Source organism: Priapulus caudatus, unplaced genomic scaffold (assembly GCF_000485595.1).
Source record: "Priapulus caudatus unplaced genomic scaffold, Priapulus_caudatus-5.0.1 Scaffold413, whole genome shotgun sequence".
Classification (NCBI taxonomy): domain Eukaryota; kingdom Metazoa; phylum Priapulida; class Priapulimorpha; order Priapulimorphida; family Priapulidae; genus Priapulus; species Priapulus caudatus.
The window spans coordinates 177248-192884 of record NW_014577474.1 but is presented as its reverse complement, the minus strand read 5'-3'; the positions used below and the strand labels follow the sequence as shown (position 1 = coordinate 192884).

Here is a 15637-nt window from a genome sequence, read left to right as displayed (position 1 = left end):
GTATTATGTTAACTACTAGCTACTGCTGCTGCTGCTGCTGCTGCTGCTGCTACTGCTGCTGCTGCTGCTGCTGCTGCTGCTGCTGCTGCTGCTACTGCTACTACTGCTGCTGCTGCTACTGCTGCTGCTGCTGCTACTGCTGCTGCTGCTGCTGCTGCTACTGCTACTGCTACTGCTACTACTACTGCTACTACTACTGCTACTGCTACTACTACGTCGACCAAGGTGGGCATGATGTTAAACTAGCTAGATACTCTTTTCCATTAGATAATGGGAAACTACTATACAGCCATCCAAAAAAGGTTTATGTGAAACTAGCTATACTCCCATCCGTTAGATAAAAGCATTCTACTATACAGCCATCCCGACTAATATTATGTGAAACTGGCCACATACCTAAATGTACACAACGACCACCCTTTCCATATGTACAAAATCGTTCTAGTTCATACATCCTGCGAGTATATTTATGTTATATTTATGTTATATTTATTCTGCGAGTAAATTTATGTTATATTTACGTTATATTTATCCTGCGAGTAAATTATGCGAATAATGTTCATGTGGTTACACGGATGTCAGCGCGGCGTTGAAGAAGGGCTTTCGCCCGCTCACCTGGCACAAGCACTTTGTTGAACTTGATGTCGATGTGGTGCGTGCTGAGTTCACGCGGAACGAACGTCACCTGGCAGATCCCACCCGGCATAACCTTCACGGTGTTCGGAACCTGCCCGCTGTTAATCGCGATCTCCAGCTGACCTTGACCCGCCTTGCCAACGTCAACTGCATCGAGGAAAAATGGCTGTGAGTTCATCTAGGAACAATGGCTGTGAGTTCATCGAGGAACAATGTCTGTGGCTGTGAGTTCATAGAGGGACAATGGTCGTGAGTTCATCTAGGAACAACAGATGTGAGTTCATCGAGGAACAATGGCTGCGAGTTCATCGAGGAACAATGGCTGTGAGTTCATCGAGGAACAATGGCTGTGAGTTCATTGAAGAACAATGGCTATGAGTGCATAGAGGGACAATGGTCGTGAGTTCATCGAGGAACAATGGATGTGAGTTCATCGAGGAACAATGGCTGTGAGTTCATCGTGGAACAATGGCTGCGAGTTCATCGAGGAACAATGGCTGTGAGTTCATCGAGGAACAATGGCTGTGAGTTCCGTAGAATTATCGAGTCATATACACCCGTAGAGAAATACAGCCACGTGAATTCAAAATTATTGAATCCATTACGCAATAAAATCGGCGATGATATTCAAAAGATTTAAAAGAATAATAGGTCCATTGATTATGCAATGTTGACGAATGCTAGAGTAACTGACACCTTGTGTAGTTAATAAGTACGTAACCTTATAGCCTAACGCGTATTAGTTTGTCCAATATCACTGCTGGTTACATTACAAGCAAGACTTGAAATGGGTTGTTGATATTCATTTACGTGCTGTAAATGTCATCCAGGAGTCAAGCGATGACGTAAACATTTGTGCGGCCCGTATGTTTTGGACGCCAGATAACCACGGCCACGGACTAAACATGGAAATGGAGTAAAACACACGTACTAATCACGGACGCACATGGACAACCCTGACAAAAAGTTTCTTATCACGAGCGTCCGTGTTTACGAAATCACTGATGATAGCATTGCGTACGGCCGAGCATGCGTGCGAAAATGTCCGGTGCACTATAAATCTGTATCACACCCGCTTCGCCGGCAGCGGTTTGAAACTGTAAACAACTCAGTCAACTGATTTCTTTGACTGCAGATTTCAATTAGACATTTCTTAGTAACCAGCAGTGATATTGGACAAACTAATACGCGTTTGGCTATAAGATAATGTACTTATTAACTACACAAGGTGCCTGATACTCTAGCATTCGTCAACATTGCATAATCAATGGACATATTATTCCTTTAACGCACCCATGAAGAAATACGGACATGAATTGAAAATCTGTACCGATAGCATCCACTAAGATATACGGCCGTTAACTCAAAAGAGGTTTTGGTAACATCTAGTAAGGATTACAGCATGTATCTTTGCGTTGTTGAGAATAGATCAGTATAGAGTTACTAAAACCTTTAGCGTTTACATTAGCTGACGGCAAGGCTTCATGGGACCATTGTACATACGATGCACCAACCTACCATTGAAAGTGATGGGCTGTCCCAAGACTGCATTAGGTACAGGCCCAACGAGAATCTTAGTTGGATCGTATGCCTTAACGACGAATGGACTTCCACTGACGTCCTTTCCTCCATAACTTACAGTTAGATGATGTGGTCCTGCATATGGCAACATGCTCAGCATCAAAACGCAATTACTGCTTTAATGCATTTAGAAGTATTGTAGCATAATGTATATTATATTGCCTCTGCTTAAGGTGTCACACAATCGATTACACTTTCATTGCGACACTTGCAACTTTCTGTATGTAGGGAATTTCAATCTGTAACGCATAAGCTATGAAATATTGATTCGATAAATGTTTTAGCGTACACTTCCAAAAAATATCGATCAATTTAGTTAGCCAGTAACTCACAATAAATAACGTGACGGAACCAAAATTTGTGATCTTACCAACTTCTGTTGCCATGTATTCTACTGTATACGTATCTCTGGTTGTTGGTACAATGCGGCATGGTACCATCCGTCCACTAGGGGCTGTAAAGAAAGACACCAATTTGCCTTCAGTAATATTTACCAGTCACTTTACCCAGGAGGTTAAACGGCTTCCAACTTCATCCTTTCATAAATTCAATAAACTGAATATAGGCTTATGATGAGTGTATAATATTATGCAGCAGTTTAATAACAAGTTGATGTTGTAATTATTGTAAGTTTGTTTAACATTCATTATGCAAATTTAAAACCATATGAAAATCTACAATAATAAAGCCCCGAATGAACATAAACTGATAATACATCCACGACAAATTCTCATATGCCACGCGTAACACGATCTACTCAATGCAGAACAGTTTTTCACCTTTCACTTTCACTATGACCTCCCCAGGTCCGGCACCCTCAGTGTGCACATCAAACGTAGCCATCTTGCTGACGCGTATCGCTTGCAGACCCTCCCCGTGTAGAGTGACCCGACCAGCATCCACGACCTCGTGAGTCCAAGGTGACCCTGCCACCAACAAGTGAACACTAATGAGAAATTCAGGTTCAATCAAAACTAATGATATCACAAACTAATAATAATACATCAGAGAAAAAAGCAATTCGTAATATAAAAAAAAGTATTAAAAGAATTTCGCCATACCTCACCTGCAAGAACTACCCCTTACTTTTGCAATCAGCTATCGTTACTTAGAAACTACAGCTATGCATTTGGGAGGTTCGACCGTACGCAAGTCACTTGGCATACGTACCCTGTACTCCCATCTTGTTGAAGGTTAACTCTACGACGTGTGCTTTGGCCTCGCTCGGCACGAACGACACCTGGTACTTCTGGTTACCCAGTTTCGACACGTCACAGTGCACCATGCCGTTGTTCACCATGATCTCCAGGTTGCCCGAGCCAGCATCCGACGCGTCAACTGTGCAAAGAAGTCATATAATAATCAGCGATGACGATCGGTGACGATCGGATATTTGAGCAATTCGATTGGCTTGAGGATCTAAAATCTGTTCAAGCCAAGATTTTGTAATTGGAATAGTCTCGCACAATTTCTCGTTTACTGCACGATATCTAATTCTAAACGTGACAGTACTCAAACAACCAAGAACTCATACCAGAACAGCACAAATGTTGAAGATTAAATTATAATTAATAGTAATTATAATAAGTGCGACACCCCCTCTAAATCTTCCAAACTATGTGCCGACAATAACAATAACCTGTCATCGGTTGAGACTCAATAACGAACTACTGATTACATTGTATATCAATTACATTGTGCTGGGAGACGGGACACGTACCTAGAAACCAATTTCGAAATCTTCCAAACTACGCGCTAACAATAACAAATGACTGCCATCGGCGGAGACTCAAGACCTAACTACTGATTACATTGAATGCTGATGAAATTGTGCAACAACGGAGATGTAGGAGATGGGAAACGTACCTATGATTAACCAATTTCGAAATCTTCCAAACTATGCGCTTACCATAACAAAAGACTGCCATCGGCGAAGACTCAACACCGAACTACTGATCGCATTCAATATTGATGAGGTTGTGGCGGGGAGACGGGGGAGACGTACCTATGAACTGTACGGGCTTGCCGACGAGCGTGGCCTGTGTAGGCAGGTTGAGCAGACGCACCGAGGCAGGGTCGTAGGCGCGCATCACGTACGGACTGCCGCCGACGTGCTGCCCCGCGACCTTCACCTCCAGTGTGTTCGTGCCTGCAAGGTCAAACATCGCCAAGGTCACGATCAACTGCTACCGCGGCGCGGGGTTCGAACGAGAGCTGGCAGCGACGCCATCCATGTGCGATTACACCTCGAACCGCACTGTACAGTTAGACCTTGATTATCTAAACGAGACAGGCAGGGAGTATTTTGTTCGGATACCTGATTGTTCGAATAACCGATCTGATCGGTCACATGTCACAGGTGGTCTAGTGGCTTATTCAATATTTACGGGACCTTGAGATCGTGTTCGGATAATCCGAAATTCGGATAATTGATGTTCGGATAACCGAGGTTTGACTGTATTTAGAGTGTTTTATAACTGGGCTTAGTATTAGAGTGTCACTGTATGACGCAGAATAATTTATCGACGAGATTCATAAAAATTATGAATATTGATGTGGCATTTTCGACAACCAGTCTTTTTACAATGGCAATAGGTCAGTTTTCGAAACTATTGTAAAAATTGGTAATAGTTTTGGATTAGTGTCGTAATTAAATATCATATGATATGCATGCATTTTTATTGGTTGCACACCTTGATACCATACGTGTATAATTAAGTATGCCGTACCTTTCTCTGCGAGGATGTACTCGACCTTGTGGGTTCCTGGAGTAGCACCCGGAACAACTCTGCATGGTGTTATTTTACCACTCGATGCTGAAACAATTATTCATCCGATATAATGATATACTGATTATCGTATAAGTAATTAGATTTTATAGGCATATGGGTTTGCTATAAATGCTTTGGTGATGTAACCTATGGATGTGATATAAATATATTCTACTTATCACTGCCACTCGTCATGAGCAGTAGATATGGGACACATAACAGGCAACTTTACCAGTGAGGTTTGCGACAGGGATGACATCCACGCTTCCGGTGCTCAGCTCTGCATGGTAGTTCCTGTGTATGTGTCCACCCTGGAGGGCTTCCCCATATAGCATCATGCTTGCCGGATCGAGGATCTCAAACGTGCGCGGGAAACCTGCCAAACGACGTCCATCGTTACCGTTAGCGATTACTTAATTAATTCGTTTTTTTAGTCGTTGATTTTTGACTGGGGACATCCTATAGGCTCTCTTTAATTTATTTCGTCGGTGATTCTTGACTGGGGATATTGTGCGTGCATGTGTGTGTGTGTGTATGGGCATGTGTACAAGTGTGTGTGTGCTTGTGTAGTCCTATGTAACTATTTATGTGCGTGCGTGGGTGCGTGCATGTAGCCATGTATGTGTGTTCATGTGTATGTGCGTGCGTGCGTGTGTGCATGTAGCCACGTATGTGCGTGCGTGCGTGCATGCAGCCCTGTTTGTGCATGCGTGTGTGCATGCATGCAGCCGTGTATGTGCGTACATGCATGCTGTTCTTATGCAGTAGCACTTGACGTACCAGGTACGGGCTCGTTGTTGAAGTTCAGCTCGAGTGTGTGTGTGCGTGCGCGTGCATGTGTGTGTGTATGGGCATGTGTACAAGTGCTTGTGTATTCCTATGTAACTATTTATGTGCGTGTGTGGGTGCATGCATGTAGCCATGTATGGGTGTGCATGTTGCCATGTATGTGCGTGCATGTGTGCGTGCATGTAGCCATGTATGTGCGTGCGTGCGTGTGTGCATGTTGCCATGTATGTGCGTGCGTGCATGCATGCAGCCATGTATGCATGTGTGTGCGTGCATGTAGCCATGTAGGTGCGTGCATGTGTGCACGTAGCCATGTACGTGTGTGTATGTGTGCGTGCGTGCGTGTGTGCATGTTGCCATGTATGTGCGTGTGTGCGTGTTGCCATGTATGTATGTGCGTGCGTGCATGCATGCAGCCATGTATGCGTGTGTGTGCGTGCATGTAGCCACGTAGGTGCGTGCATGTGTGCACGTAGCCATGTACGTGCGTGTATGCATGTGTGCATGTAGGAACGTATGTGCGTGCGTGCATGCATGCAGCCATGCGTGTGTGCATGTGTGCATGCAGCCATGTATGTGTGTGCAGCCATGTATGTGCGTGCAGCCATGTATGTGCATGCAGCCATGTATGTGGATGCAGCCATGTATGTGCGTGCAGCCATGTATGTGCATGCAGCCATGTATGTGTGTGCAGCCATGTATGTGCGTGCAGCCATGTATGTGTGTGCAGCCATGTATGTGTGTGCAGCCATGTATGTGCGTGCAGCCATGTATGTGCGTGCAGCCATGTATGTGCGTGCAGCCATGTATGTGCATGCAGCCATGTATGTGGGTATATGCGTGCGTGCATGCAGCCATGTATGTGGGTATATGCGTGCGTGCATGCAGCCATGTATGTGGGTATATGCGTGCGTGCATGCAGCCATGTATGTGGGTATATGCGTGCGTGCATGCAGCCATGTATGTGGGTATATGCGTGCGTGCATGCAGCCATGTATGTGCGTGTATGCATGCTGTTCTCGTGCCGTAGCAGCGTACCAGGGACGGGCTCGTTGTTGAAGTTCAGCTCGAGCATGTGAGGTTTGGGCTCACGCGGCGTGTACGATGCCTTGAACGTCTGCATGCCCTGGTTGACGACGTCCACCTGCACTTTACCCTTGTTCACCATGATCTCCAGGTTGCCCGAGCCCGCCTTGTTCGCATCGACTACAAATACGAACAGCTCTGTGTAGCAAACATTATGCTCACATGCACATTAAGTGCACCAGGACATAACAACAACAAACAAAAAATGCAAAAAAATTAACATGCCAAAAATACACCAAAATCGGTAATTTGGTAAACGTATTTAAGAAAATTTGGTATATTTGGATAGAGAATTTTGAAAGAATGTACCAAGATTAATTTTGCATATCATAGCAGAGAGGACATGTTGGTTAATTTCTTAATTTATATGTTCATGAAATCACAAAGTTTATTCATGTGTCACAAAGTAACATGGCAACGTATGTTTGGAAGAGCAAATGCTACGAATGCAACCCTACCAATGAACGAGATAGGAACTCCAACGAAACTGATGCTGCTGTCAGGCAGGCCATGGACTATAATGCGTTTAGGGTCTGTCGCCTTGATTCTGTAAGGGCTATTGCCGACATTGTGGCCTGCATATTTCACTTCCATCGTATGCTTTCCTGTAGAAAGAGTAAATACATTTCACTTTTACTTGAACAAAACATCATAACAAAAGTATGCACACTTTTCTCGACAGTGACCTAGGTAACTACGTGTATTTCAACTATTGCAGTTTAACAGTTATTCTGCATATAATATCTTCTCAATACCTATTTTTGGTAAACCAGTGCAAATCCATTGGAAATAAGTTTGCCAGTGTGCATCTCTGATGACACAGGTTGGATATCCTTACTAAGTTGGTAGATCTCTAAACAATTCTTACCCATCTCCGTTAGAGCGTATTCAACTCTATACACATTATTCTGTGTTTCGGTCACTCGTGTTGGCAACACTCGTCCTTCTGGATCTGCGACAATAAAATTATCATTTAATAACACTCTCTCGCAGTCAGCCAGTATTCCTCATAACCACTTACTCGTCTTCAATCATCGTACGCTGTAACAACTTTAGGCGTACTTTTACTTCTAACACGTTCCAACTGCCTTAATCGCAGTCGTTAGTGGTTCACCCACATCGCGATTACCAGAGACCACTAATGCACATGGTCATTCGAGCCACAAGCGATTCACAGTCACCGATGTTAAGAGCCAAGTTTTCGCCGATTAAGACAATTCACTGCCTGGAAAGTGGCGTGAACCCTCTAACCAGCTGCACGTGCTAATCTGGGCATCACCATATTTTCACCATCTTGGCATTGTTCTCGCAGTGACTCACTCCCAAGTCCTTCGCAGCATTACCTGTTAGCTTGACCTCAAGGAGGTTGCCGGGCTGGCCACCGGTGTCGATCTCAAACCACGCAGGCTTGTTTATAGTGCTGCCCTTCAGGCCTTCGCCGTACATGCGAATGCGATTCAAGTCAACGACGTCAAACTGCCATGGACTCCCTGCGAAATCATCGCAATGCATAATTATGAGTGGTGAAAATCTAATAATTTTCTTTTAATACTAATTGTCTAATAATTTTCTTTGCGACATGGCGTCCATAGTTTTTTCGCGCGTTTACCTTGATGCTCAACTATGCTCGTGATTAATTCTGCACTTCTAAAACCATGCGAAAATACAATTGGGAAAAATCCACACCGGCACGATGAATTTTGAACACCAAACGAAACAAAATACGCTTATAAAAATCAATACGTGCCCGATAGATTTTGTACTCTGAAACAATGCAAAACACAAATGGAAGAAAATTCCATCGCGATTATAAATAATAAAGATGATCATGAGGAAAGTTTTCTCGAATGTTGCTTACCTCTCACGGTTTCCTTGTTGAAGCTCATTTCGACCGTGTGTCTGGACACGGTCTCGGGTATGAAGGTGCCCTTGAAGCGCTGACTGCCCAGATTCTCCACACTACAGTTGACATGGCCACCATTGACCATGATCTCCAGGCTGCCAGAGCCAGCCTGGGAGGCATCAACTGCAGTGCAACAACATATGTGGAGAAGGTCAACCCGGTGCTCGTCCGTTTCACTGCATGCCTTCGACACGGAAATCTTTACATGCACTTTAAATGAGTCTCTTTATCTTCCTCACTGTGTGCGTGTGGGTGTGCGTGTGGGTGTGCGTGCGCGTGTGTGTGTGTGCGCACGCGCGTGTGCTGTGCCTCTTCTTATTAACATCCAGGCGAAAAGATATCAAGCCAGTTCATGTTATATCATCAGTGAGCAGGTATGAAACTGAAACGCACTACATACCAGTAAAAGTGACAGGTATGCCCTTGCACACGGGTCCCTGGGGCATATCGACCAAGACAGCTCCCGGATCAGTGGTTTTCACAGTAAATGGCCCACCGCCAACGTGAGCCCCGGAGTACTTCGTCTCAATAGTATACAACCCTGAGAAGAAGATTGACAAGAAAAAGATTGACAACAACTTGGACAAAAGCGTCGCTCTCAGTTGCACTTCCAAGATTAAATAATCATTAACGGGAAGATGTCCATATTTTACTACACGACAACATAGAACGCAACATTAATAATATAACATTAAACGCAATCTTGTGAGCTGATAATACCATGTGGTAAAATACACACCAGGCGAACTAGCAACATAGTCTGCTCTGTAGACATTCTTTTGCGGGGTTTCCACGAGTTTTATTGGAACCCGCTCTCCGCTTGGGGCTGAAACATGAAAATTATAACCATTCCTAACAACTGTCGCTGGTACGGTTGTACATGGTTATACATACGACTATATACTACTACCACATTACACTACATATATACATTCATACATACATACTACTATACTACTACAACATTATACATACTATCGTACATGGTTATCAAAAACAAATGAATGAATGGGACAATATTCCCATCAACGTTTATCTAGAACACACCCCTCTCCCCCTCCAGGCAAATATCCAGTCAACGCTGTAAAGTAAGGCACATCAAGTAATTCTGTCGTATATCATATGAAACAGGAGGCACGGGATAGCATTAATGGAACGTTGTTGGTTCATTAATTCAGGCTGCTGTGTACTGCAGCTGTGGTTCAATCAGAAGCCCTAGGTTAACACTACAGGGAGCCAGTTTTACTGGGCAGACGTAGTAAACACTGTTGTGTATAATGCAGCTGTGGCTCAATCAGGAGACCTGGGGGTAACACTACGGGGTAAGGTTTCAGGGGACAGACATAGTAAACGCTGCTACGTATAATGTAGCTGTGGCTCAATCAGGAGACCTGGGGGTAACACTACGGGGTAAGGTTTCAGGGGACAGACGTAGTAAACGCTGCTACGTATAATGTAGCTGTGGCTCAATCAGGAGACCTGGGGGTAACACTATGGGGTAAGGTTTCAGTGGACACTCGTAGTAAATGCTGCTACGTATAATGTAGCTGTGGCTCAATCAGAAGTCCTGGGGGTAACACTACGGGGTGAAGTTTCGCTGGACAGTCAAAGTAAACACTGTTGTGTATAATGTAGCTGTGGTTCAATCAGAAGCCCTATGTTAACACTACAGGGGGCAGTTTCGCTGGGCAGACGTAGTAAACACTGCTACGTATAATGTAGCTGTGGTTCAATCAGAAGCCCTAGGTTACCACTACAGGGGGCAGTTTCAGTGGACACTCGTAGTAAACACTGTTATGTGTAATGTAGCTGTGACTTAATCAGGAGGCTTATGGTAAGCCTATGGAGTGCAGTTTCAGTGGACAGTTGAAGTAAACGCTGCTACGTATAATGCACCTAACAATTAATACAATCAAATAAACTCAATAATCAATATATCAATAAATCAATATATCATATAAGTAATTCAACTCACAGAGCAGATGAGCGTCGAGCTCGTCAATGTCTGCTCCCTGGCTGTCTATCTCGAATGACGTCATTCTGTTAACGCCGACGTTGCGAAGACCGTCGCCGTACACCTTGATCTTCGAGGGATCGACAATGTTGAACGGCCATGGGCTACCTGGAAAACGAAACATCTCACGTTTAGTCAGAAGATCGTTCCTCGTATGCCTCGAAATGTGGAAGCCATGGTTAATTTTTCACAAGAGAGAGAGAGCAGTTAACTAAAGAAGATATGTGTGAGACAATATTACAGTAGTGCTGGTAATGGAAGTTAAAGGAATTAATGGAAGCTGATGGTGCGCATTTTGGCATAGAAACCTGCCGACCTACTACACTACTTTCTTTATTAATCAGAGCCAGAGCACACACACATTTGGCAGTCATTTGTGGTAATTAAGAAAGCAATACTCAAAATAAATATCAAAGTGTACACACTGATATACACATTAGATAAACATCACAAAAATATCTCTACTGGAGTGCTTTCTACATCAGATTTTGGTATCAATGTTTTCGCTATTTATCTGTGACGTTTATCAGTGCGTAAATTTTGATGTCTATTGCTAGCGGTGTGTTCTCAATTACCACAGAGACCGGAGCCCATTTTCAGAAACAAAATTAGTCTTGACATTAGTCTTAATATTAACTTTTCCTTGTAGACCATTGACAGAATTTTGTTTAAGAAAGCTACGAGAAGAAGATGCTAGGATATTTCATTCTCGTAAGTTTACCACGTTTCTATCAACGGCCTAAGAAAAAAATTGCTAGTCTAATGTTCACGAGCAATTTTGTTCCTGACAACGGAGAGCGCCAGGTCTCTGCGCGACGTGGCTACGGTGCTGCCACCACGTGGGCGGGCTCACCTCTCAGCGCTTCGTCGTTGAATTTCATCTCGAGGTTGTGTAATCCAGACTCGGACGGAGTGAACGATGCACGGAACCTCTGGTTGCCAAGGTTCTGAACGTCGCAGAACACGTGCCCTCCGTTCACCATGATCTCGAGGTTCCCCGAGCCGGCTTTCGACGCATCGACTGAAACGAGGCAACGTCACCGTTTGAGTTGACTGGTCAATTTACCGGCGCAACCTGTCAGCGGCAAACCGCGGTACCGCGAACAAAAGCATTCCGATGTCGTTCTAGCGCGATCAAGTTGTCTCAATGCAGCTATTTAATTTTAAGCATTTTTTGTAGGCATTTAAGCATTTGGGTTCCATTGTGATTTTTTTATGTTAAATATGTATTAGATGGGTTTATATCTGCAAACAAATATATACACGCATTTACAACTTGACACACAAACTGACTGCTCACATGATGAGTTGCACAAATGTAACAACTTGTGTAACTAGAACTAACCTATCAGGGGACGGAAGTGAACTTATAATGTTTAGTCAATGTCTTATAACATGGGGTGAAAGTAAATGCAATCGATGCAAAGTTAGGAGTTTGGTAAACAGAGCAGTATCATGATTACTATTATTATTAAATCTTTATTGCATATAATTCAAATACATATACATATACTGATGAGTCTTTTTCATGGAGAAAAAAGCTGATTAATTCAATAGTGTTTTGCAGTTAGAATCATGATAATACACACCATTGAAGTAGATGGGAGTGCCGACGAATCCGGTGAGCTTATCTGGAAGCTCGACCTTGATGAGGGCAGGATTGGAGGCCCTGATTGTGAAAGGACTTCCCTTGATGTGCCGCTCCCCATACTTCACGTCGAGATAATGAGTGCCTGAGGAGAAATGATCCGTAAGAGTGATGGGGTAGTAAGGGTAATGGTCAATATAAGCAGAGTTACTGATTATTTTGATGAGCACTCCCACCAGGATTAAGACAAGGGATGACAAAAAATAATGGGGATTATTGCCATTGCTAATAACTCAAATTCAATTCGATCAAATTACACTAGGTAAACACATGTACAGCTTCATAACAGAATACATATGTAATTCTTATTTATGATGATTATTTCTTCTTATTATGATACCTGTTTCGGTCACGACAAAGTTCACTTTAAACTGGCCATGTCCTGTTTCATCTACACGACATGGGAAAGTTTGACCGCTTGGTGCTAAAATGTAAAATCAAACACATTTGTTATACTAAATTTACACACTTGTGATCATTGTTCACTCTATCAAACTGTCAAACACTAAACTAACAAGACAGATGAAACTATATGCTAAAACTAACCACGCAGATTGGCAGTGATCTTGGAGCTATACAGTCCACCAGTGTCCACCTCAAACGCAGACGACTGGTGCATGCGGACATTGGTCAGGCCTTCTCCATAAGCACGAATCCTGCTGATGTCTTCCTCCTCAACTAGGATCTGCCATGGGCTTCCTGTGATATTACAGTTAAAATAAGATCTCAATGGTTATAGTTTATATGTGAAAGATTTTAATTAATTAATAAATAAATATATATATATATAGCAATATCAACTGAAAAATGCTTGGGATGCTTATATTTTACCTGGAACTGGCTGATCATTGAAGCGCATTTCAACTGTGTGAGTGATAGGTTTCTCTGGAATAAATTTCCCTCGGAATGTCTGCTTCCCTGTTTCTGTGACATCACAGTTAACATGGCCGCCATTCACCATGATCTCAAGGCTTCCTGAGCCAGCTTGTGCTGCATCAACTAGAGAATAGATAACATAGATGCAAGAAAGAACATCCTCATCAGCTTTCACTGAACATGTGATGGCATCTTTTACTCAAAGAACATTTGCACAAAACACAACACTTTATTTACAAACATCGTTGCCATTGTGCATACGGATATGAATTCGAGGCAAAAAATAAAATGCTTACAGATGATACGGTTGGCTTAAAATAAACCGAGGACATTTTAACCAAGAACACACTGCTGGTGCACAGCTAAGTTTCCTTCGAGGACTTTTCGTGTAATAATTGCTCTAGCTCAACGTACCATTAAAAACTACTGGGTCACCAACGAGTTTCTTCATCCTGTCCACAAGGTCAACTCTGATTAGACTTGGATCAGCAGCTTTGATTGCAAAGGGACTGCCCGTGATGTGACGATCTCCATATTTCACGTCTAAATAGTTGGTGCCTGAAAGAAATTAGAGCAGAACAATTGATTGAAGTACGAAACGGACAGAGAAATTTTTGCTTAAATCGATTTATTGAGTACAATATAGTTTCAAATGTAGGTAAGCAAATAAGTCAGTAGTGGTGAAAAGGAGACTAGTTTATCATATAAGCTAGTAAATTACAAAACATATGGGCTGGAAAATGCTGGTAATTTTTCACATATACATTGAAAGCCACTGTAAACATAAAACTAGGATCCACGTTATTTCTTTTTTAAATCTTTATATCACAGGAAGCCCATGGCAGATCCTAGTTGAGGAGGAAGACATCAGCAGGATTCGTGCTTATGGAGAAGGCCTGACCAATGTCCGCATGCACCAGTCGTCTGCGTTTGAGGTGGACACTGGTGGACTGTATGGCTCCAAGATCATTGCTGACCTTAGAGGTATGGTAAATGCTTGATCATTAGAAATATCAACTAAAGCTTGTTATTCGAAGCTCTATGTTGCTTATACAAAAATTCGAATGTTTCTGAAAATTCTCATTTTATATTGATGTTCATTGCTCTGTCTTAGCTCCAAGTGGACGCACCACCCCATGCCGTGTTACTGAAACAGCAAGAGGCCAATACAAAGTGGATTTTGTAGTGACTGAAGCAGGTATATATTGCAATTGTTATACACGATTGTACTAACTATAAACTAAAATATTAGGCAAAATAACAGTTCAACAGGTAAAACATTGAAATATGACATGAAATCCAAAAACATGCAAACTCAATAAGATATTGATTGATTGTTTTCTCACTGGATTCAAAATAATCACACACAAAAACAAAATACTGACTGTCGTGTTGAGATCTACTACATGTTTTTACGGTTGATAATAACATTATCTTGCTAGTTTCCTGCTACCTTGCTTAGTTTACTATGATTAGTCTCAATCTGACCAATAAGAAACCTTCAGTACTGCATGCTCTACAACGAACTCACACTATTGTCTATGGCTTTAATATTTCACTCTGAATAAACCAGATTACTGTGCACTCACGTGTGTTTACTTGCTTGCCATATGAAAGTTACACACAAAAACAAATGGTATCAAGGCAGTGGTGGTGAAACCTTCACAAACGTGGCTAACACAACTGTGGATGTGTGGTCCACACATTTAAACTAATGGACAGCAAGTTTGTAGGAATGGTCCTATATACTAAGATAAGCTGTGCAATAATCATGTTCATGATATTTTACCTGGTACAGGTTTATCATTGAAGCGCATTTCAACTGTGTGAGTGATTGGTTTCTCTGGAACAAATCGCCCTCGGAAATGCTGCTTCCCTGTTTCCGTGACATCACAATTAACATGGCCGCCATTCACCATTATCTCCAGACTTCCTGAACCGGCTTGTGTCGCATCAACTAGAAAATACAATAAATTACGAGTTCAGTTTAACGAACAGAAGGTGTGAAAGCTTCTAAAGCTTGGAAGTAACAAATATATGGTTTGTGTCAGAATGTATGCAATACTGCTGAAATATAATAGCCTACATTAGTTATGCATTTAATTTTGCTATGCGCAATTTTAACCAAACTTTTACTACCTAATATTAAAATTGACATTCCTACCGTTGAAGGTGACAGGTTCACTAATCTTTACTTTCATCCTGTCCTGTAGATCAACTCTAATCAGACCAGGATCAGAAACCTTTATGGTGAATGGACTTCCTTGGATTGGACGGTCTCCGTATTTTACATCCAAATAGTTAGTGCCTAATACAAACACAAACGATTGTAA

The 15637-nt window shown here is 42.5% G+C and overlaps 1 protein-coding gene across 1 annotated transcript in view; it reads right to left on the bottom strand.

The window, feature by feature from the left end:
• Positions 1-15637, bottom strand: part of LOC106810148 (filamin-A-like) — a gene marked incomplete in the record, with an annotated part of 76614 nt that overhangs the window by 53185 nt on the left and 7792 nt on the right. The window contains 22 exon segments of the mRNA XM_014813430.1: positions 616-783; positions 2155-2292; positions 2588-2671; positions 2997-3143; positions 3388-3555; positions 4223-4366; positions 4947-5033; positions 5221-5364; positions 6816-6983; positions 7322-7468; positions 7732-7815; positions 8207-8353; positions 8722-8889; positions 9167-9307; positions 9506-9592; positions 10742-10888; positions 11634-11801; positions 12370-12513; positions 12769-12852; positions 12975-13127; positions 13260-13427; positions 13719-13862. Coding sequence (XP_014668916.1) covers positions 616-783; positions 2155-2292; positions 2588-2671; positions 2997-3143; positions 3388-3555; positions 4223-4366; positions 4947-5033; positions 5221-5364; positions 6816-6983; positions 7322-7468; positions 7732-7815; positions 8207-8353; positions 8722-8889; positions 9167-9307; positions 9506-9592; positions 10742-10888; positions 11634-11801; positions 12370-12513; positions 12769-12852; positions 12975-13127; positions 13260-13427; positions 13719-13862 — 3030 coding nt within the window.